At 35.2% G+C, this 25,549-nt stretch overlaps 1 protein-coding gene across 1 annotated transcript; it reads left to right on the top strand.

Moving 5' to 3' along the window:
* The first annotated feature begins 18,458 nt into the window (after positions 1 to 18,458).
* Positions 18,459 to 25,010, top strand: LOC141717937 (uncharacterized). The gene is made up of 9 exons (XM_074520204.1): positions 18,459 to 18,762; positions 19,130 to 19,176; positions 19,614 to 20,846; positions 21,063 to 21,151; positions 21,897 to 21,999; positions 22,088 to 22,192; positions 22,791 to 22,911; positions 24,271 to 24,444; positions 24,639 to 25,010. The coding sequence occupies exons 1-9, from the start codon at positions 18,612 to 18,614 to the stop codon at positions 24,764 to 24,766; spliced, it is 2,151 nt and encodes a 716-aa protein (XP_074376305.1). The 5' UTR covers positions 18,459 to 18,611; the 3' UTR covers positions 24,767 to 25,010.
* Positions 25,011 to 25,549: the final 539 nt, after the last annotated feature.

The raw sequence follows: 25,549 nt of genomic DNA, 5'->3' as shown, positions 1-25,549 counted from the left end.
GTCTTATAACAATGTTAGATGAAATAAATAAATTGGTTGGTGAGTTTAGGTAGCAGCGTGATCTGTATGAAAGCGATGAATTGTTGAGCTGCAGATTACACTGAAAGTTATTAGAACTGAAAGTGGAAGAGAGTGTCATATTTCTAGCACTGATGAAGTTGCTAGCATTATGGTTGGCGACACTGAAGAAACATGTGGAGACCGTGATATAGTTGTCACTGAAAAAGGTAAAGGTTTAGTTCGTGTTTCTTATGTTCATCCGAAGTTGATGGCTTTACAGTACACTTTACTCTTTCCATGTGGAGAAGATGGATTTCACACCAAGATAAAATTTTAAAAGACCGCTGATAGTTCTTGCAAAACATATGGGTTTTTGTCTGTGAAGAATTACTACTCATATGCTTTCCAAATTAGAGAGACTGATGGTAAACTATATTTAATAAAAAATATTGAATTGTTTATGTTCGACAGAAATAAATAATAAATTTTGTATTGTAGGGTTGACTCCTCGGCCTGGTGGAAGACTATTTCAACAGTATATGGTAGATGCTTTTTCTACCATTGAACAGACACGACTATGGTGGTTCCATACTCACCAAACCACTTTACAGAATGAATTATACAACAATATTTATAGATCTGTTAGGAGAGGTGATGTGGACAGTTCAAATACCGGTAAAGGTATAGTTCTGCCAACTGTCTACATTGGTTCGAAGCGATACATGCAACAAAATTTTCAAGACGTATTGGCCGTGTACCGTTACATCGGACATCCAGACATATTCCTGACTATGACCTGTAATTCTCTTTGGGATGAAATACAGAAGATGATGGAATATGTGTCTGGTTGCATTGCTCCAAACTGTCCCGACATCATATCAAGGGTGTTTAGACTTAAACTTGATCAGTTAATGGGAGATATTAAGGACAAAAAACATTTTGGGGTTTGTATTGGAGGTAAGAGTGCTTACGGGGACTTTCTTAATATAATTTCTAATTACATTATTACATTGAGAAATTTTTGGTAAAAGTACATTTTATTTTGCCAATTGCCAATATAATCTAGAGTTCCCAATTTTGCAGTTATGTATGTGTTCGAGTTTCAAGAAAGAGGCCTTCCACATGTACATATGTTAATATGGCTTGATGTGAATTCTTAAAAAACCTCAAGCAAAATGTGGATAAATTTGTATCCGCAAAAATCACAGATCCTTTATTAGATCCGGTTGGTTATGCAGTTGTAACAACCCCAGATCCGGGGTCGGGGATCCGGGTCGTCACGGTCTTTCTTTCCACAATATCACTTCACTTAATTAATAATAATAATCTTATGCTGTGACCCCACACTAACACACACCATAACCCGTTATAGTCTCAGAGATGAAATTGAAATAAGTACAAGTCTTTGAATTCACAATTTAAAAGTTATTACAACCCAAAATGATTACTTGATAATTTACAGTTAATTACCATTATCTGCCACAAGTTATAATTATACATAATTTGATTCTCAAAAGTAGATGGTCTGATCTACAATAGATCTACCTCTGCAGCTATAGCAGCCACAACATCATCGGGAAGACGCGGGACGCTTCCCACGCGCTTGCGCTGGGTCTGCTGGAGTCTGGCCATCTTTCCTAACTGTTGTTGTGTGATGAAGAAATAAAGCAAGAGTGAGCCTTACAGCTCGCAAGATAATATATAGTGATAACAATAATATAAGTATCTAAATGGATACTTACTAGAATCTTTTATCCTGTGTAAGATAATTACTTACTAGATATAAGTAAAAACAAGGGATAAAGTTACCAAATACTTCACTACACTTATATCATTTATAAAGCTACTTGAACTACCACTGTTCAAAGTATAATGAGCTTTTACCAGTTCATCACATAGATGAGACTACAAGACAAGATTTGAATAGATTAAACCTTTGAAATATTATTAAAGGAAATGAAGTTATGATATACTTCATTAAGTTCTGATATATATATATATATCCACATATACATCTTCTTTATACATTTCCTGAAAACCTCTGTCATGTAAAGTATGAACAGAGTTTGAAACATCCAATACATTTTGGGAAAGGAAAAGAATTTTGGCATAAACCAGGTATCTCGCTGATCAGGCAAAGATACCAATAAGTAACCTTTTCTACTAGTAGATGGACGAATTCCCCACTGGTCATCACCCTGGTCGTAATAGAACCTTATGCTGGACTGCCACTCAGCCACTTATGCATTTGATGGACTCCCACTGAGCCACTTACACTATCATGGACGCCCACTGAGCCCATGTTGCTTATGCCGACTCAATAGATGGACTTACTTCCCGAACGTTGGGTAAGTAATCAATTCATTTACCAAAACTGCAACCTTGTTGCGAATATAAAATACACCACAGAGCCGGATCCCTCAGATTTTGAGCGAGTATTTAAATCCCCTTAAAAAGGAAGATCTTAAATATAAAAATGAGTTTTGGGATCCGCTCTAACTTTTAAAAATCATTTTGAAGACTCGAAAACACTTTAGAGAGTGTTTGGAGTAAAGCTGATTTAATGAAGTAAATCGGTCCCCGGTATATTTAGAAAATGTCTGAATATTATTATTTAAATAATATTCCCATAAAGAATAATCTTTATAAAAATAATTGAAGTAGAAGTATTAAAACTTATACTTGAAACGAGTATTAAATAACCAAAGATATACTTATACGAAAGTATTATCTTTATTTTAAGAGATCGCATACATATAAGTTATGGCAGATCTTAAACATACTAGTATCATCATATAGATCATTAACAGATTCATCATATCATTCATATAACATAACTGTTATCATGGCAGACTCATCACACATGCATACTTGTAAAAATACAGTAAACACGTAACCAAATCAGCCCCTTATACACGTAGATTTGATGCCATTGTTGGATTCTGAAGGCATAAAATGCAGCGGATAAATGTAAATAAAACAAAAAAAATTTGAAACCCAAAAACATGATCCATGTATAATTATGGGCAGATTATGGAGATAACGAATCATACCTTTCAAGAGCTTAACTTTCACGAACTCAACGGAGATCCTAGCTATCATGCTTTGTGTCTACCTCTCGGAGAAATACCTCTATGGTATCCACACGAGCACCTATAAGAACGTCTCATGAACTTGACTACGGAATGGATGTACTAGCCTCCTTCTTGACGATCTGAATTGTCTCTGCCTCTCTTTGCTGCTAAGGTTTTCTCAAAAACGTACCCCCTCTTTAACCTATCATTATCTATTTATAATGGCTGATTAAAAAGGCTCATAACAGCAAAGCCCAACCCTAGTAGGTATTGGATTAAATAATAAAAATGAATTTCTATTATTTAATTAATAACTAAGTCATACTTAATTATTATGGGCAAAAACATTCCATTTAATTCGAATTTATATTATCTCAATTAAGTCTTACTTAATTATAATAAAACTCGAATAATCATCAATTAATTTAAATCCATAATTTAAATTAACTATTTCATTAAGTGCTCTATTTGTGCGACCCTATAGGCTATTATTTAATTAGCAACAATTTTATTCTCTAATAAAATTATAAACAATGAGCGGTATCTATGTATTATTATTGTCCTATATAATAATACTAGTCTATCTATGTATTATTATTGTCCTATATAATAATACTCGACTAGGGACCTTTAAGAATATGATATATTATATAATCTCAAGTTCAAGTCATGTACTTAAACTATACAATGTGTATCATGATTCTAAGGACATTTATTATGCTAACAAAATATCACAGTAATTAAGGTCATAATAAATACATTTATTGAATGATCAACTGACATAAAGATTTATAAGAATAATGTATTGCCTCTAGGGCACCTACACTAACAAAAACACTACAAAAACACGTAAAAACACCAACAACTTGAGTACAAATACACCAAATCAAAGCTTTACGGAGCGTAATAAAGTGTCATAAATGTCATTCGACAGTAATGCCTTATTTGACAATTTTATTATATGCTACATATAATATTACGTGGCTACGTTGTTAGGTCCCAATTTGTTTGTAGAAGGGGGGGGTTGAATGCAAACAATACCGTTTCGTCGAATAAAATGCGGAATAAAATTGTGAAACAAAATTCAAGTTAAATAAAACTTTTATTAAACTTGAAAGGTGTTACAACTACGGTATCGATTACAAGGGATTAATCTCAAATCAATTATTACAAATTTAGAATAAATTCGACATGAACTTTTTCTATTTTTGTAATTAAAAGATCAAATGCTAAAAGCGATTTGAGATTAAGTTCTAGGGATTTTAATCCGCTAGATTGTTACACAAGAACAAGATAAAGATTTCTAGTTGATTGGATTTAACTTTACAATCTAGAAATGTGATCTTGAATTAAGCAGATGAAAAATGGAATGTTTCAGAGGCGGCTGCTTTTGCTTTCTGTGTTCTTGTTTTTGACTTGTGTATTGGATAGTTGAACTTCTGCTGCTTCTTTTTCTTTTTAAGTAAACAGCCGAATGCAAATGAACTGCAATGACAATCCTGTAAGCTTGCATGACAATCGGTGAGACTATCCTTTTGAATTAGCAAGACAATCATTTGAACCAGCATGACTTTCGGCAGGACAATCTATTTGAACTGGCATGACTTTCGGTATGACAATTGATTGTCATACCGATTGTCACATAAGTACAATTCAGATTGTCTTGCAAAGATTAATAACAGATTTTTAATCTAATAAAAATTCTAACAAGACAATTAAATGAATTAGCATGACTTTCGGTATGACTATTGATTGTCATACCGATTGTCATACTAATACAATCAGTTTGCCTTGTTTCAATTTAAATAGATTTTTAAACCAATTAAAAACCTGAAAATCCTTAATATTAATTCTGAATTAATTAATCAATTAATTTAATTAATCAATAAATTAATCTTTGCAGATATAATTTATTTTCTTAATTAAATTATATGACTTAATTAATTAATAGAGAATTAATACTAACCTTGAGCAGCATCCAATCTTCTGCAAATCTTCTGAAAATCACTGAGATATATGAATCAATTCCACCACTTCAATGTTGACACTCGATGTACTGTCTGGTTCATGAGTGACTAACTTCCGTGATGTTTCTTCATGTCTTGACTTTGACGCTTTGATTTTCTTCAGATTAAATCCTTAAAATTAATGATACTCTGACGAGATCTCTGTCACTTGATTAAATCCACGATCTTGATTTATATCACTGAGGCATGATCAACTTCTTGAACTTCTTCCAGTGAATTACCTCCTCAAGTCTGTAGATGAACCTTGTTTCTGAATCCTTTGACAGATATTACTTTGCGAGATCTCTCTGACGGTCGATCCACTATTTACTTATTACATTCTTATTTGAGTTGAGTTGAATCCTCGAATATACAAATAGGCTATGACATATGACTTACAATCTCCCCCTATTTGTTTGTTAGACAATAACACACAAATACCTAGAGGATAACTCAACTAACAAATAAGAAAAAGATATAAACATACATGCAAAGTAAATAGCAGAAAAGTTCTGGATGAGATTTAACATTTTCCAGATTCCAAGTAGATGTTCCTCTAGACTGAACATATCTTCAAGTAGTTCCATCTTCATTTGTACAACCACATTTCCTGTTGAGAAGCCCATATCTCTTGCTTCTCCCCCTATGAGAATCAACTGATTAAAGAAGATCACCTTCGTTTTACCACCTCTCCCGTACAATAGGATCCGCAGATAAAAACCAATGGTACTCCCCTAACAGCTTCTTCCCTTACTAGGAAATCACCTTGTGTTTACCACCTCTCCCGTACAATAGGATCCGTAGTTACAAACAACAATGATGTGGTGTAGTGTACAAGTAGGATCTTTTTCTTACTCCCTGCTATTTCTCCCCCTTAGTTGAGGAATCCTCCAAACTATTACTTAAGCTTCTATCTCCCCCTTAAAGAAGGAATGTATGCCGTCGTCTGAAGGAGTTCTCATATTTCACTTGGTTGGAAAAGAAATAACAAGTAGTTTCTCTTTCTTCCTCACTGTGAGTGTGTGATCCTGTTTTAGTGTACCTCACATGTGTTTCACTCTTCTCTCCACTCGTGTTTACACTCATTCTCACGAGTGTATCACTCTTCTCTCATAGCTCCATAATCCAGCTGTACCTGCAAGGAAAATCACCTTAGCCATCCTTAAGGAGGTCACAGGTGGTGCAATGGGAGTTCACAAATCCCCATCCTTGTTAAACTCGTCAGATGAATCTGAGTCATAATTTACAAGTTGCTAGTTTCCCTTTTAGGGTTCCAGATTTGAATTCTGGGAAGGTAAACAATGATCCAACGATTTTAGCATAAAGATCAAAGTTCCCTTCTAATGTCTGTGAAGACACTTCCTTGTGACTCATCAGGTAATATCTGAATCATTGTCAACAAGTTGCCGATCTGCACCTATGTCAGATCCACTATCCGCAGATGCGTCCAGGGGATTTAAGCCTGGGGAGGTAGACACTGATCACTGACATATGGCTTTTGGATCAGTATCCTCTCCTAACACCTGTAAAGGCAATTGGTCCACTAACGAACCTTGAACAATCGAATCTGACCTTAAAATGGTCGAAACTCTTGTTTCTGTCAACTCATCCTTTGTGTGTGTAACCTCTCCTTGTGCATCAAGAATTGATTATGTTTGAAGTGGTGACACTACATCGGATACCTTGGCCGACAGGCAAAATTCAATAGACTCACCCTGTTGAGAGAATGAATCTAGTAACTGTTTTTGTGCCTTTTCAGCCATTACATCTTTTTGAGAAGATGTATGGGGGCTAGCAGTTGTCTCGGTTTAAATACTACTCATCTATGTAGGAGACAGAGCTACTGGGTTGACTACAGAACCTTCCTTATGTGGTGCACTAAGGCACTATCTCCCTCACGCTCATTCATACTACATTTAGTGGTAAGAGAGTGTTGGTTGGTTCTATTTTTGTGTTTGTCTTTACAGTCTGGGATAGACGTTGTGGGTTTTCAACCTCATGACTGTCAATGAAAGAAAGTCATTGGAGACTGAACCTGTAACACAAAATATATGGTAATAGAGAGAAAATGATTTACAATAGTGATTTCAAAAGATTTTACATGAAATAAGAAATCACTAATGTAGAAAGAAGTTTAATTTTTGTTTTTCAATATGAATGAGTTTTTGATAAAACATTGATCACTTAGGGTAAAGTCTAAGTAATTCTCATTCATGTCAAAAGCTTACAAATATCTGCAACATAATGTTAACAAGATATCATTGACCGATACTTGTCAAGTACTTTAGATACTAATTGTTATGTTGCATAAACAATATACCACTGCACATATAAAACAATATGATTGTGCTTAGTGATAAGATAGTTATTAATATGACGACTCTACTTATTCATATAAAATTATAACTTCTGTTAGAGTGCCATACCATGTTCTTGACGATTGCTTGAGCAGTATACTAGTTCATACCAACCTGAAGTGAGATTGTGAAGAAGAGATTGCATAGTCCAATAGATCTGCAGCTGCAAAGTCCATGAACTGTGGTGCACTGACTTCCTCTTTTAACTCACCAATCAGGAGTACACTTGTACACATCTTACTAGAGTACAATTCCAAGTGTAATGTGCAGCAGGTGCCTGATATGTCGTAATATTCTCAAGTCTCATCACTGGTGCTATATGTTAGATACTGCTTCCTGATAATAACCTAGCACAATATATAAAATTACAATGATAACATTCCCAGCTTGCAAACAGCCATATCCCTCAGATAAACCTTTGCTGTTATCTCCAAAGGTAACCATGGGGCCAGCTTTCTCAACCACATTTGATAGCAGGGCTCTATCTCCGGTCATATGTCTTGATGATCCACTGTCAAGAATCCACACTACCGGTTATACTTGTTTAATGCCCTGCACTACAAATGGATTAGACCTTCTTCGGAACCCAAACTTGGTTGGGCCCGGCAATACTTGTAGAACTGTCCTTTGTCTGGCAAAACAACATTTTTAATTTTAATTGCCTCAACTTTCTCAATGACTGAACATTTGACCTTGTAAAAAGCGTTAACAAATTTCTGTTTAAGCTTAGGCACAAATGTCTCCTTTCTAGCCTTAGAAGGACTAGCAGTCTTAGACCTATCATGCTTCTTGTTATTCACATGCTGACGAGGAGTAGTCTTATCATTAGACACATGCTTACCATTAAAATAAGCATACATCATATTAAAAGCACAAGACATACAATTAGCAACACCACATGCTTTATGAGAGTGATTAACAGCAGGTAATTTATGCATGGTAGACATGGCATTATTGTTATCTAACTCATGTGTGTCTGAGTTAGTCTCAGTTGCTTTCACAACTTTGACTGGAACTTTCGACTCACTTGACTTGGAAACAATCTTCTCATTAGCATGATCCTCAGCACGTATTTCTTCTTGAATAACAGAAGAGGTCGCATCAAATGGTTCAGCAATTGATGCTTTATAGAGGGGTTCATCAACACCCTTAAGCACATGTGGTACTTCCCTCCCTTTAGCACAGACATGGGGAGGGGAGTTTATGCCTAATTCTCCAATAGCAGCATTGTAATCATAACCTATTCCAGATGTTTGATTAACAGCTTGCTTACTGTAGAACTCTTTAGCCTTCGAACAAGAATTGAAGTAGGCTCTAACCTTAGTCTCAAGACCGGTGATCTTGTCTTTGAGAATAATTTCGAGTTTTCTATAACAGTCAACTCTATTCTCTAGAAAAGATACTTGTTCTTTTAATTTGTCTTGATTAATGTGCACAAGTCTTAATTCATTGACCTCTTTCTCAAGGTCTGTGATCTGTAAACTTAACAGTTCATTATCACGACGTGCACAATCTAAGTTACCTCTTAGATGATAAACCATTTCAGCATCAGAAAGTTTTACCTCTATTCTTGACGATGAAGCTTTTCCATCAATAGCCATAAGAGCAAGATTTCCTTCATCTTCATCTTCACTGTCAGTATCATCCCAGCTTCTTCCCTTTGCCAGATAAGCCCTTTCAGAGTTCTTTCTTACTTGCTTTGGCTTCCTACATTCTGTGGCAAAGTGTCCCAACTCATTGCAGTTATAGCATCTAATGGTGCCCCGATCAACCATCCCTGTTTGGTATCCACCACTGCTGGTGTTAGAGGATGAAGATCCACCTTTCTGGAATTTGTTGTAGTTGGACTTGTACTTCAGCTTGGGATTCCTCTTGAATCTGACATGGGAGAATCTCTTGACAATTTGGGCCATTGACTCGTCTTCCAATTGCTCCAGCTCTTCCAAGGAATAAAAATCATCACTTGATTGATTTGTAGTAGGAGGATCATATTCTGCTACTAACATATTTTCCTCAGCCTTGGAATACTGTACCATTCTCTCCAATTGTTGAGATTGCTGTTGTTGTTGACCTTCAGCTACAAGTGCAGTAGATGTGCTGACCATTCTATCCTTCCCGTAGACTTCCTTCTGTTGAATCTGCTCCAACTCATAGGTTTTTAACACTCCATAGAGCCTGTCCAAAGAAATCTCACTCAGATCTCTAGCTTCTCTAATGGCAGTGATTCTATGTTCAAGATGAGCTGGCAGTGTTAAAAGGAACTTTTTGTTGACCTCCCTGATTGAATAATACTTTCCATTGATGTTCAGGTTGTTGATCAACGCATTGTACCTCTCAAACACTTCAGTAATTCCTTCTCCTGGATTTGATTTGAAATGTTCATATTCAGAGGTTAGGATTTCCAACTTGTTCTCCCTAACTTCCTCTGTGCCTTCATTAATCACCTCAATAGTTTCCCACATGTGTTTAGAATTTTTACAGTTCATCACATGTCTGTTCATCAAAGGATCAAGGGAATCAATTAATATTAATTGAAGGCTGGCATCCAAGGAGGCTTCTTCCTTCTCAGCAGGAGTAAAATCTTCAGGCTCTTTTGGATAGGTTCTAGCTTCATTAGTCACCACACCATTTATTATTACCTCCGGTTCAATAACCATCGGAGTTTTTATACCCTTCTTTAACAAGTTTGAATATTTGGGATTTGCAACTTGTAAAAATAATAGCATCTTCTTCTTCCATATGATATAATTCTCTTTATCAAATTGTGGAATTTTAACGGTTCCAACTTTATGTGAAGTCATTATGAATTTTTGAATGAATAAAAATTCAAAGAGTTGAAAAATCACAAAAGTCTAGGATCTTGATTTGTTCGTTAATCAGAAGGCTCTGATACCAATTGTTAGGTCCCAATTTGTTTGTAGAAGGGGGGGGGGGGTTGAATGCAAACAATACCGTTTCGTCGAATAAAATGCGGAATAAAATTGTGAAACAAAATTCAAGTTAAATAAAACTTTTATTAAACTTGAAAGGTGTTACAACTACGGTATCGATTACAAGGGATTAATCTCAAATCAATTATTACAAATTTAGAATAAATTCGACATGAACTTTTTCTATTTTTGTAATTAAAAGATCAAATGCTAAAAGCGATTTGAGATTAAGTTCTAGGGATTTTAATCCGCTAGATTGTTACACAAGAACAAGATAAAGATTTCTAGTTGATTGGATTTAACTTTACAATCTAGAAATGTGATCTTGAATTAAGCAGATGAAAAATGGAATGTTTCAGAGGCGGCTGCTTTTGCTTTCTGTGTTCTTGTTTTTGACTTGTGTATTGGATAGTTGAACTTCTGCTGCTTCTTTTTCTTTTTAAGTAAACAGCCGAATGCAAATGAACTGCAATGACAATCCTGTAAGCTTGCATGACAATCGGTGAGACTATCCTTTTGAATTAGCAAGACAATCATTTGAACCAGCATGACTTTCGGCAGGACAATCTATTTGAACTGGCATGACTTTCGGTATGACAATTGATTGTCATACCGATTGTCACATAAGTACAATTCAGATTGTCTTGCAAAGATTAATAACAGATTTTTAATCTAATAAAAATTCTAACAAGACAATTAAATGAATTAGCATGACTTTCGGTATGACTATTGATTGTCATACCGATTGTCATACTAATACAATCAGTTTGCCTTGTTTCAATTTAAATAGATTTTTAAACCAATTAAAAACCTGAAAATCCTTAATATTAATTCTGAATTAATTAATCAATTAATTTAATTAATCAATAAATTAATCTTTGCAGATATAATTTATTTTCTTAATTAAATTATATGACTTAATTAATTAATAGAGAATTAATACTAACCTTGAGCAGCATCCAATCTTCTGCAAATCTTCTGAAAATCACTGAGATATATGAATCAATTCCACCACTTCAATGTTGACACTCGATGTACTGTCTGGTTCATGAGTGACTAACTTCCGTGATGTTTCTTCATGTCTTGACTTTGACGCTTTGATTTTCTTCAGATTAAATCCTTAAAATTAATGATACTCTGACGAGATCTCTGTCACTTGATTAAATCCACGATCTTGATTTATATCACTGAGGCATGATCAACTTCTTGAACTTCTTCCAGTGAATTACCTCCTCAAGTCTGTAGATGAACCTTGTTTCTGAATCCTTTGACAGATATTACTTTGCGAGATCTCTCTGACGGTCGATCCACTATTTACTTATTACATTCTTATTTGAGTTGAGTTGAATCCTCGAATATACAAATAGGCTATGACATATGACTTACATACGTACATAGGAAATTTAAGATAAATGTGAATCTGTACTTTTCGCATCCTTCATTAAATTAAGATTTTCCAGGTATGTAATTATTCACTTAAAGGAAACATATTTGAATAGTAATATTTATTCAAAATAATTTATATTACGCACGAAAAAAAAAGTTATGACGACAAATACTACAAGTCGTAGTTAGATACGACTATTAAGATTGGTACTATGTTCTTTAAGAAGTTAAAAATATCAAATTTCTAAATTACACTTTGTTGTGTAATTTTAGGAGTTTGGAGGTGATAAATGTATTAATCACGTAATGAAATTAATCAAGCAACGTATAAAGTTTTAAATAACTTTAACCATCGGTTTAAAATAAATGAACATTATCTGTACAACTTAAATTAAATTTGAAATATTTCTTATATTTCGAAAAAGGTTTATTTATAGAATATAACTTTGGTCAAATAATATGTCCACTACTATAATAACAACAGCCCAAGTTATGAAATAAATAAATTTACGTATTACTAAATTTGAATTAGAATATTATCAACACTTTCAATATATTTTACTTATATCAGATGTAGTGAATTTTGTAAATGTATTAAAATAATTTGGAAGCTAGATGTGTACTTCAATGAGTTGATAGCATATTCTTCAATATAAGTATGTACCTGTAACTATTTTAGTGAAGTGCAAGTTGGAGAGAATACAAAGCAATATACTTCCACATCTTTAACCACTCATCAACCAAATTACAAGTCATTTTCTTGTACAAAGTTAGCCACTAAATTCAGCCATATCATAACATTCGGTTACATACATGTTTACTTACCATTAAGAAGGTCGAAATATCCATACCATTAAGAAGTTTGGTGAGGTCTTAGTGAAGCTCCGGCTATAGTAGGCACCATATCAGGTATGGATCTTTCAATCTTAAATTACAGTCTGCATTCATTTCTCTTACTTGACTGAGCTGTGAACACATTTATTGAACACAGGTGCAGGTACCTACTACTGAAGCAATAAGTTGCCTAACAATGGATCTACACCAGTACGACAATTTAAGTGATGTGGATAGCTCAAGCTATGGCTGGAAATGTAGAGTAAGAGTGTAGGCGCTGTGGAAAGGAATGAACAGAGAAACACAAGAATTTTAGGGTTTTAATATGCTTCTCATCGATGATATGGTAAGTACCACATCATAATTACAACTGGGGACTACATGCCTCACTTCCACAACACATTTTAATATGATGCTGATTCACTATATATAGAACAATCGAATTCACACTTTTGCAAATGCAAAATATTATGTGGAGTTGACCTGCCCTTTAGTTGAAGGAGGCATTTACATACTTGACAACTTTAAAGTGAAGGACTTTTTAGAGGACGAAACATATCGCCCTGTCAGAAACAAAAAACACATCTTCTTCACCAAAGACACGAAATTAAGCAGAGCAACTGAGCCGGGATTAATAATTGAAAAATATGCTTTTGATTTATTCCACATGACTGAAATAGAGAAATTTGCAATAGACAATAGGTTCTTAGTAGGTATGGAAAGTATACTCATTTTCAAATTTATAACAATGCCTATTAGTACTAAAATGTATTCAATTTTAGACATGGTTGGTTACTTGAAGAACCGAAGACCGCTGATTACTTCAACTAAAAATACTCAGGAAAAACAAAGGTTGCAATTTGATTTGGTAGATGGCAGGTTTGTCTGCTTAATTAACCAATTGTTAGTGGTTTATGTAAATAGTTACTGAATGACCTACTTAAGAAATTTTTCATAACGTAGGTGTTGCGTGTCTGTCACTTTGTTTGACGAATTTGGGATTTTAATTGACAAAGCTTTGCAACAACTTGAGGAGGAAGATCCTATTGTTATTATCAGTTGTGCTAGAGTTAGTTCGTACGAAGGTATGGGTAATGGCACCGTAATAATGTTATCTATTACCTAACAAACTCCAAATGCCAACCTATAATCTACGTTACTGACATAGGGAGAGCACACCTTAGAAACTATCCAACAACAAGGATTTTTATCAATCCCGATCATTACAGTATGGATGACCTCATAAACAGGTTATTTTCTTTGTTAATAGGAAGTAACATATGTAATGTACATACATATTTATGGTGTTTTACACTTTCTTCAGATGCGATCAAATGACTGAAATGTCTGATGTTGATGAAGAAGACATTAAACAAACATTAACTGTGGAAGATATTACTCTGTTAACCGAAACACATGTTCAGGTACTATAATTATGTTGGTGGTACTGTAATTGTAATTGCAGCAAGACTAATTTATGATATTCCTGTTCAGAGGGAGGTTATATGCGAAGTGATCATTGACAAGGTTAATGAGGACGATAATTGGTACCTAACAAAATACACAAGATGTCTCATGAGGTTCCTTTCATAGTTGACAAATTCAAATGTCAAAATTATAAGAGGATCATACCACATCCCAGAAGAAGGTAATATGAGAAAGAATTTGTTTACAGAAGTATGATCATTTACAAATTTGTGGATGTTTAATCAGTTTCTTCCTTATAGTGTTTTCGGTTGGAAACAAGATGCTCAGATGACACTGGATCTTTGACAATAGTTTTACCCCATGCAGCCGTTGCTCAAATTGCACAGAAAAGTGTTGAAGAGTTGTACTGTCCGAACAAAGAGGTTCACCTCCAACATTGTACTAGAATACTTTTGTAAATTATATCAGATATATAACTATAATCACTCAATTACACGTGTAGGAACTAGGGGAACAATAATTCCTCCCATATTTGAGAATGTTTGACAAGCAGAAATACAAAATGACAGTCCTCATTACAGAGGAAAATGTCATGAAGGGCTCAGATGTGTACGAAGCTACTGGATTTGGTAACGAAATTGAATCTGGTGGGACCTTCACTCCGTCTTCTAACCAAACTGTTGAGAAAAATGATATGTCAGCTATGAATGTAAGATATTAGCATCATAAGTACGTTATTGCTATAAAAAATCTAACATCTGACTACCTTCTCGCGTTTAGGTATCAGTGAATGAAGATACATTAATGCAAGCCCTAAACACGGAAAAATCAACAAGCAAGAAGGTTCGAGCAAGGAAACTCCACGCATCAGTGCCATTTGACGAAGAACGTGAAATTCAGAAGGAGCCGAAATCAGACAGAGTATGTAACCACATTTTTAAATTTGACTACATGTTATTATTTTCCTATTTATCTTCTCTGACCAAAAATAAACATTCCCCAGAAAAAGAAGGCCAAGTGAAGAGAAGTTTGAGATTCAGTGATATGAGGTCTTTTGTCTACGTGCAGCAAATTGTTGCAGTTGTACCTCCTCAAACTATGTGACATATTATTTTGTTAACAACTTAAGGTGTAATTGACTGCATTTAGTTATTATAAGATATGAATGAAGTACTTCCCATATTGGTCATGCCGAAGTACCAGTAATTATAGGGTAATTAGTGTATATTACAAAGACCTTACAACGGTACGATATTCGGAAAAATCTCCACCTACAGATGCAAACTATAAAAACAAAATTATGATAAAACAATTGTTGATATTTGTAATATCAATAAAGCGAACAAGTCTTTTATAAGCACAATACAATTGAACATAAAAGAAAATTATTAAAACTTTTCTTCATCATTTACATTTGTGGGGAAGTAAATGTTGATATCAAATTAAACATAATTGCAATTGGTGGTAGGTAATACACATATTGCATTATACTCCTGTAACCATAAGGTAAGTTATTCACAACAGGGAGCTTTCAACCAACAAAAACTTGGGAAGAACATAATGTCAAAAACAAAGTTTGACGACCTAAGTAGTCTGAAAGTTGGGAAATTTGATTGGAAAATCAAAGTAAGAGTTGTAAGGTTTTGGAGAGGAGCAACAAGAAAGGGCGAGATTTTCAAAAGCTTCAACATCATTCTCTTAGATGACAAGGTAAACTATGTTATGAAACTTTATTCTTATACATTCAATTCCAGATTTTAATGTCCACTTTTTGCAAAACTACCAGAATAGCAGGATGCACGCATTCATCCCTGGAAACGCAGATGACGTGCTCAAGGATAAGTTCATTGTGGGCAAGTGCTATATCATTAGGAAGTTTGTCGTTCAGGCATATAAAAGCGATGACAATTTCTTATGCCTCGCAAATAATGTGCAGTTGGTTTTCTCAAAAGACACTCAATTGAAAGAGAATCAAGAAAGTACATGTGGTATTGAAACTAATGCATTTGATTTCTATGATCATAGCGAGCTTATGGAGCTTACAAAACAAACAACTCACTTGGCAGGTGAAATCAATAAATCATACTTTTTCAGTTGTCAACCTATAACTGACAATAACGACTGTAAATTATTGTATCCATGGATGTAATCGAAATTGTCAAATTTTATCAGCCACTCACACATTTGGTCAATAGATTCAATGATGCTCAGAAACAAGTGAAGCTAATACTCACGGATGGAAGGTTACATTTTCCTTCTACGTTTCACATCCAAATTTACAGATTATTTTCATCGTTATTCCTCATATCTACCAAAAATAATGCGCAGGTCCTCAATCAATGTCACTTTCTGGGATATATTTGCTGAAATGTTCGATGAACAGATGAAAGAAGCTCATGAGAAACCTACTATACTGATTATAACAAGTAGTCAAGTAGGATTGTGGAATGGTATTATATTACTAACTTCTTCCGTTAATTGATAATTCCATACACTGTATAAGTAATTTGACGCGTTTAGCTAAACACTGTGCATGTCTACATATGCATTTCGCTTTGAAGATCAAGTTTATCTTTCAAGTGTAGGGGGAACTCAATGTTATATCAACTACAATCATTACAGTGTCATGCAATCAAGGCAGAAGTAAGTTAACAACTTCTTTATGAAAAATTTATAAACATGTCAAGTATGCAACACTTTTAACATTGCCCTAATATCATTAGATTGACCCAACCTGCTTTCCAACAAGAAATGTATGCAATGGACAAGCATGCCCATGTCAAAATTCTGAATGTTGCAAGAATTATAAGCCTGGGGAAGGAATACATAATGGTACTAGAAAATTAACCAACTGCCTATATTTACTTAATTCAAAATAACGATAAATGTACTTACAGAGACAAATTTATGCTCACCTAATTATCACTGCTGTCCAAGATACTGATACATGGTATAACACGGTTTGTACACAATGCTTTCAAGAATTACAATTTGAGGAAGAGAAATGGTACTGTCTGTATAGCAATCGTATCCTGCCTTGCCCCGACAAGAGGTATCTTACATATTACAAACTTCCCTGTCACATAAAATATCGTCTACAATTCACAGCACATTCAAACCTTACATAGGTTCAAGCTAACTGTAAAGGCATCAGATAACACATGTAGCATTGACATAATCCTCAATGACCAGCAGGTAAGAGCTGTCCTCGGAAAATGAGTTGTCCACCTCCTGAAGCAGGTACCAACTCAAACTTTAACCAATCATTTACTGTATCATTCCACACACCGGTAACTTCATTGCCTACATTCAGATGGGAGAAGATAAGTCGTTCCCTCTAGAGTTGAAAGCATTGGTTAACAAAAAATACACCATCAAACTTATCATCAAGGAATTCAATGTAGTGCACAAGGCACTCCATACTTCACAACAAATATTTGCACAACCTTCATCGATCCAAACCAGCACCTCCCTGATGAGAATGCCTGTATGCAGCAACAGACGACCACGGTATGCCATTACATCTCAACTGTCATTTTACAATTTGACAAAGAATTTATCTCTGAATACAACTTTTCAATTTACTGGAAATTACAGGCATCAAACAGCAGCTAGTACCTCGACATGATGTCAAATCTTACCTTTCACTCTCCACCAACAAAACTGAAAACCAATCCATGAGTCCACTACAAAAACAAGAATGAAATCCAAATGATTTCCGGTATCTATTTTGCTTGAGTTTTGCATCCAGTACATGTGTAACTATATGTACTTATGCTTATAATTTTCCCTCCAAACTTCAAAGTCAGGAAGCTAAAGTATTATGTAATGAATTAATTGGTTTTCCAATGCACCAATGTCTTTCAAATTGTTTACCAAATAAGATGTCTTATCACATTACACATATACTGAACATACCACTTTCTTTTTACAACTATTAATCAATCACTCTTCAACTTACAATTTTTATATCAAACTAGCCTCCAAGCTCATGTTACGGTCTTAAAATGATTCTCATATCAACTTACAATAACAAACAACAATAACAAAGAAGAGGGCGTTATCCAGCAACAAAACAAAGAAATACAAAATGCGGGGGCAACCTCATTTTTAAAACGGTTTTTCACAATTATGTTATTCCATTCAATTAACCTTCTTCCATTTCCATTGCGCCCTCATAAAAAAAAGACCAATACGCCTCCAAACTCGTAATTTTGGAGAACCAGTTTGTTGTAATCAGTTGATTGTCCTATTAAATTATTTAAAATTCAACGGCACGCGAAGCCGGCATCCATGCTAATAAGTATATTGATTGATTAATTATCGTAATAATAAAAATAAATATCACATATGAATTAGTGAGAAAGTAAGCAAAACAAAAATTAGTGATGGGCGATTGGCAGACAACAACAAGTCGGGGGTCCAATAAAAAAGAAATCGGAGGGTGTCTCTCTCTCTCTCTCGTCCAAATATAAATTGGGGGAAAACAAAGAAGGGCATGAAAATTAAGAAGTGACATAAAAAAAGGTCTTTACGGTAAGAAATCCGTGAAAAAAATCAATCCCCCCCCCAAATAATAATCCTCACCGGAATTTCATGTCCATCTTGCCCTCATCGAATTCAACAGATTCTTCTTCGACATCAAATCTTCAATCTTCAAACCCTAATTCTTCCCACAATGGAGCTCAACACCCACTTCCATTTTCAAACCCCCCTTTTCAATCCCTTCACATCTCCGACCACCACAGTAATGTCTCTGCTCAATTTTCTATTTATTGGTTGTTTAATTTCATTTACTTTATTTTATTTCATTTGCTAGGGTTTGCACATTTGTTTAGTTTTAGAGGTTTCATATGTGTGGTGATTCTTTAATAGAGCTATTTAGCTGCCGTTGATATGTGAGGTGTGTTTTATTACCTTGTAAGTAGAGGGGTTTTGTCGGGATTATTCAGCTGGAATATCAGAATTTATATAAGAGTGAAGACAAATTGCAAGTGTATTAGTAATTACATCTTAAGTTTTTATCAAATGGCGGTGGCTTTTCGACTTCCAAGATAATGGATCCCTGTCCAACTTTTGCGTATTACTGAATATTGGGTGCTCTTTTTTGACAGGATCAGTGGCTCAAACTGCAGACCATTCTGGTAGATCGTCCAAAAAGGTTTGACTTCTCTTGTTTCCCGTCTACATTAATAGTTTTGGGTGTATTGCTAATGCTAAGTTGATAAGAACATCAATGCTGATTTACTTGTATGTAATTATGGAACAATCCATTTTAGGCAAACTGATTATGTATCGAGATTCATTAAGTACTTGTAATTGCTACTAACTTTATATTGGGGCTACGTACCAGTGCTCAGAACTCAATTTACCTGATGTTGAGTCTAGTAGGGTGGTCTGCACCCGGATTTGCTTTTAAAAAGGTTTCCCGTCGAACAAATTTTTTTTGAACTAATTGTGCTAGGAGATTTCAGTTTAAAAAATGAACTAGAAATTGTGTTTAATCTTGGGACAACTTTATGTGTTAATGCTTATCAATGTTGTAGAGCCTATGCACAAAAACTATCACCTTGTATAATTCTTTCCTCTTGTTCCCAGATGAATGAAGCTAGGAAACCGCATGGAAAAAAGGGTTATGCTCACCATAATACTGGTACAAGTTTTCAGCGCCATACTGCTGGTCCAATGGGGGTTGTTTCTGCTCAACACAGAGGGAAGTCTGAAGCTCTTGGTTCTGCAGGAAGCCAGCAGCCTTCTGGGTCTACACCTTCATCTGGAAGAAAGGGTCAGATGGTTAATGGCAATCACTTGCTGAATTTTCATTATGATCCTATTTCTCGTTCTCGATCAAGGGGGTCACCCCCACCTCCAAGAAAACAGCAGAAGAGAAGGCCATACAACAAAGATTTGTTCCTTCAAGCAAATTACAAGTTTGTTCTGTTAGATTCTGGAAACTATGCACCTGAGACGATGGATCCGGATAAAGCTCTGCACTGGGAGGATATCATTTGTGTGAAGTATTCCACCCCTCTTCCGGTCCAGTGCCCAATATGTCTGGAAGATCCTTTATGTCCACAGATAACCTCATGTGGACATATTTTTTGTTTCCCATGTATCTTGAGGTACTTGGCAGGCGAAGATGATTTTAAAGTTGAATGCTCCAAAAAATGCCCTTTGTGTTTCATGATGATATCAGTAAAGGATATGTATACCATCTATATTGAGAATGTTAAGCAGTACCGTCTTGGTGATGTTATAGAGTTTATGCTTTTAACTCGTCAAAAGGATTCATTTACTTTAGCTCTCAAGAACAAACAAGGGATGTCTAGCGTGGAGGAAGTTCATGATTCCTTTTCAAAGTTTACTTTTACTTCAGATGTTGACCTCTCAGTTAGAGAAGTTATATCTGAGCTTGATAGTTGGCTAGCTAGAGCAGATTCCAATCTTGTTGATGACATGTCAATGCTTCCGTATGTTTGTGCTGCAAGGGAACAACTAGAACAAAGAAAAGCAAATTGGAATGAGCATCAAGCTTTTAATGGTGATGACACGTCAGCAAACAGTAGTGGTCATGCTACATCTCCTATAGCAAACAATCTTATGACGGGGATACTTTCTTCTAGTTTCAATGATAAGCCAACAGGTTTCGGGATCTCAGGTCACAATTTAAAAGATGGAGAGTCCTGTATGGCTGAAGTTAGTGATGTGATTGGATCACCTGAAGTTTGTGAGGAATCTCTATCTTCATCATGCAATGACGACAAAAGTGTGCAGATGCAAGCAAATGACTTCAGGGATAAAAAGGAAAATGACTCGTACAATTTTTATCAGGTGCGTGGTATTCTTTGGTTTCAACTTCAATGAATACCATTTAATGACACATTTTAGCTTGGAAAATGCAAAAATTGGAACTGTATATGCATAATTCAACAAAAAAAATGTGCTACTATTTACAGTGTGATAGATGTGCCAAATCTGCCTATTGCATTTATAGATAAATCAGTTTTTTTTTTAATTATTTATGCTAATCTTCTTTGCATGTTCCAGGCAGTTGATGGTCAGCACCTCATCCTTCATCCAATAAACTTAAAGTGTCTTCTACACTACTATGGGAGCTACGATAGGCTTCCACACAGGTTTAGAATAATTCACTCTGCATTTGTTTGCTGGTTAGAAGAGAAAAAGTAGCCTAGTTGTTTGCTAGTTACTTAATGTTCTTTACAAATTATAACCTGAATGAATAAAAGATACTTTCCCGTGTCTATGAAATTTAATTAAGCTGGTATTATAATTTTAGGTCTGCATAGGTCAATCTAGTTATCTAGGAGTATAGCAATTTTTTCTAGTTTTCAATACATCCCTCCCCAGAACCCCCACATACAAAAACTGGAGGGTATTCTTGATTTCTGATCAATCGTTTAGTATTTGTTGTATTTATGTTGATCGTTCTGTACACCTGAGTACAGTAGTTAAAAAAATGGTATCCTCATTATTGTGGTGAATTAAAATACCTGATTTTTCGCACTTTGTTGGCCCTGGTATTCGATTTGGGTGCGAGTCGTCAATGCAAGTTTCTCCCTACAGGCCAACATTGGTGGAATCAGAAGTGCTTTGTCCTTTTATGATAGTGTACCCAATTTCTTTTGTTTTTTGTGTGTGTTGGGGGGGGGGTTGACCTTACTGGACTGTGTAGCGTGGCTACTGACTAATGGAAATCACCACCATGTCACCACCATGCCTTTGCTTTGTTCATAATGATGTGGAAATTACTTGTGATTTTTTGTGCCTTGGCTTTTAATCAAGCATGGATTGTCTCTTGTATCATTGTTTTCATCATGTCATCAGACATCAGGTGTCCTAGTTAAAGTTTTTGGTTTGCAGAATTCATGGAAAGATTGTACAGTTAGAGACTGTGACACAATCAGAAGCAATGAGGAAGCGCTATCGTTATTTGAGCCACTTTTCTTTAACTACCACATTTCAGGTAATTACCACAACGCACCACATTTTTTAATCTTGTAATCTACATCTAAGGTTCATTAGCACATTACATATCTTTCTTAAATTTTCAGCTTTGTGAGATTGATCTCAGTGACAGTTTACCTCTTGATGCCTTGTCTCCATTCATTGATGAAATAAAAAACAGAGAAAAGCAGCGGAAGCGGGTTGCTAGAAAGGTGAGAACGGTTTAACCGGGGGGGGTGAATTTTAATTATTTCCTCCTCTCCTAATAGGCCAGTATGCTTATAATAGCGATAATCCTGAGCCAATAGAAGTAACTGTCCTCTATGAGAATTTCATCAGAATTAGACTAGCTAGTGACACTACTTATTATTATGATTGGGTTCGTATTACGTTAACTGTTCAAATACTAAGATAAGCAATGTCTGGTTGGTATTAATGGAATCAGTGAGAGTAAACAACTGACTTGTAAACCGATACAAAAATGGTGTCTGTCAAGACATATTTATGGTTAAGACCAGTTAAAAAATATGGAAAAAAGGTGGACTGAATGAAAAATGTGAACATTGGTTCTGAAGGTATTGCTTCAATTTATTTGAATGATGAGTAATGTGTCTGTCATGGGTGGTTCGTATTCATTTACCTCACTTGCGAGCAACATTTAGAGCTACTAACTCCTAGTCGTAGGATATATCATTATTCATAAATGATACCTCTGCACATTTCAGAAACCCTTGTCACCTTTGTTGATATTACCATGTTAGGTCTTCAGACTACTCATTCTACAACAATGCATTTTGTGTCTATCTGCAGGAGCAAGAGGAGAAAATAAAGGCTGAAGTTGCTGCCGCCACAGAGTTTTTGACTATGCCATATAACTTTGCACAACCTTCTCATGACTTCTCCCCCAACTTCTCCATGGATGACTTTGAAGGTAACAGTGTGTTTGCTCCATTAATATATCCTTTGTAGCTCACTTTGGAGTTCTATATTGATCCTAAGCCCTTACATTACCACTACACTGTAATGCTGAAGCCTGAGCGCTTTTCCTGAAGTTTGCTCTTTTTGATTTTCATACATACAAAGGAAGAGGGCTTGTTTTATTACATTTGTCGATTATAATACCAATCACTAGTGTTTTACCCACTTTTATGTGCCATCCAACATTGGGATTAGATGCCAATGAAATGCTCGTTTAGCTTGATAATTAAACCTGTCATCTTGGTATCATATATATACACGGTGAGGGAGGCAAAGGGAATCATATTATTGTAACTTAATTTCTTTCATGTGCTGGACACTGGGCAGTGCTAAAATTTAATAAATGCAGATCTCCATTATAGTAGAGTGTGTAGATTGTGGACAAAAGGAACCTTCGAAACTCGTAAATTAATATGAAATTCATTGGGTCTAGCTGGTGTGATCATCTCTTAACTTCAACAATTATACTCGAAAAGTAGACAAGAGGATAATAATTATAATAAAATGCCTCATTCAACCCAGATACATTGCCTCCTATGCATCTTGCTGCTGACAAAGACAAATTACAAATAATGCAACCGCACAATGGCATGCCACCATGTTTTGTAGACAAGTAGAAGGTGGCCATGATTGCATAATTTATCTTTCAGAATTTAAAGTGATAGTGTGATACAGTAAAATTCTCTATCTGTAATGATATTGAGTTTGGGTAGGAGGAAATTTACCAGCCTGCAATTACCTTGACTAGAGACAAGTCATTAGGTATTAGCTGCGCGAAAAAAAATGGGTTAAGATATAGTGTTTGATGTAGTTTCTGCCTATCCAAAATTCCACAAAAATATTAAGGTGGATATTCACATTACAATAGTTATTGTTTAGCCAAAATTCTGTATTTTTCCATTTGTTAAATATTTATGCTGGAACCTTGCAGCACATACTTTTAACTTCACTTGTGTCATCAGTTAAAGGCCTAACAGCTATGTAAGGTTGAATACAGAAAAGGGGAGGTTCTTGATGTAGTCCAGAAATGGTTTATGTATATATTTTACCGAAACATGGTATTAGGGTAGGCGAAAGGTTGCTGGAACCTGGAAGACATTAAAAAATGGCATCAATTTATAAAATATTTCTGCAGAACCATATTACTAAAGCAACAAACAATACACGATACAAATAGAATAATATGAAACAGGTTTTCAGCAGCAGACAATTACTAGTATCCTACATCCATTTCATGTCTGACTATATGTAAATCTGAAGTCTATAATGCACGTCGATGGCATATAAATCTGAAGTCTATAATGCATTTCAGCATTGGGAAGTTCAGCTGTTGTGTCAGTGAGCCCTCCAGCTGCAGGTGAAAGGCCGTTGTTCTCAAATGTCACAAGACTTGGTTTTGCTGCAGCACATGATTCCCCAGCCTTGAAATTTGAGGAACCTCGCCGTCTTCCTCAAACAGATGTTGCCAGTAATTCTAGTCCAAGCGGTAAGTATACCATAGACAAATTATTATGTCTGATGAAGTTTTAAAGTATGCTTCATATGTCCCGGAAATGTTCTCACATGGAGGTAATATTGATAACTGCTGTTGGCTGTGCTGTGGTTCTTTTAGCAGAATGTGCTTTGCAAGTATAAGAATATTGACTTATTTATGCTCTGTATGACCTTTTTGAGAAACAGGTACGCAATCATTCGCTAGTGTGATGTCAAGAGCAAAACCTGTTGAAACCAAGATGAACGAGACAGGAAAAAGAGGAAAGAAGCCGAACCGAGTTCTCTTATCAACAGCTGGTGGTCGACGCTATTGAATTTTCGAGTTTGTATCAGTCTGCAAATATTTAGCTTTAGACATGGGAATAAATAAATCTGGATGTTAGTGGTAAACTGTGAATAGCGAATTGTATTTGGGTTCTTTCTGTTTTCTCAGAGAATCATCTACTTCTCAGATTATATAACCATGTTCTGTGAATTTTGTTAGTTCTTTTGATTACTAAAACTATGTTGTCAATTTTATTAATTCTTTTGATTAGTAAAGGTGCTTTTGGTTTCTGCTGGTTGCGGACTTGATTTTAGAGTTTAGGTTTCACTAGGTTTTTTCCACCAGCAGTAAATTGTAATGCAGATTTAAATTAAGGTTAAAACGCTGTCGTCATTCATTGCAAGATTATGAGTGTAAATTGAGAATACGACACCCAACTGGAATGTACTGCCAGATTGAATTAATATTGTTATTAATAATATAATATGGGTATATGACACTTGTAGGACAAAATTTACATGCGCACAAACAAGAGCTGGAGAGATTTGAGCCCCAGGGTGTACGCATATACACACATTAGCCTCAGTTCATTTTATAAGAAACTGAAAATATGTACCAAATATTTTAACACCAACATTATGAAACAATTATATATGGGAAAGAAGATACAAATTGCTTTGCTCCCTTGCTAAAATTGCATATTTAGTGAAAGAAAAAACTAAAATAGCCCATCAAGGAGGTCCATTAAAGACCCCTATAAATTTGTAACACTTGCCCTACGAGTTGGATAATTTGATATCAATAAAGAGTAGTTCCTCTAAATACGATTCTA

Source organism: Apium graveolens, chromosome 4 (assembly GCF_009905375.1).
Source record: "Apium graveolens cultivar Ventura chromosome 4, ASM990537v1, whole genome shotgun sequence".
In the NCBI taxonomy this organism is placed as follows: Eukaryota; Viridiplantae; Streptophyta; class Magnoliopsida; order Apiales; family Apiaceae; genus Apium; species Apium graveolens.
This window is presented reverse-complemented; position numbering and strand designations above follow the sequence as displayed.

Excerpts from the sequence above, each read along its gene's own strand:
- LOC141717937 (XM_074520204.1), top strand. The coding sequence starts at position 18,612 with ATGTCCATCTTGCCCTCATCGAATTCAACAGATTCTTCTTCGACATCA. Across the intron at positions 20,847-21,062 it reads ACTCGTACAATTTTTATCAG|GCAGTTGATGGTCAGCACCT; the intron begins GTGCGTGGTATT and ends TGCATGTTCCAG. Across the intron at positions 24,445-24,638 it reads CAGTAATTCTAGTCCAAGCG|GTACGCAATCATTCGCTAGT; the intron begins GTAAGTATACCA and ends TTTGAGAAACAG.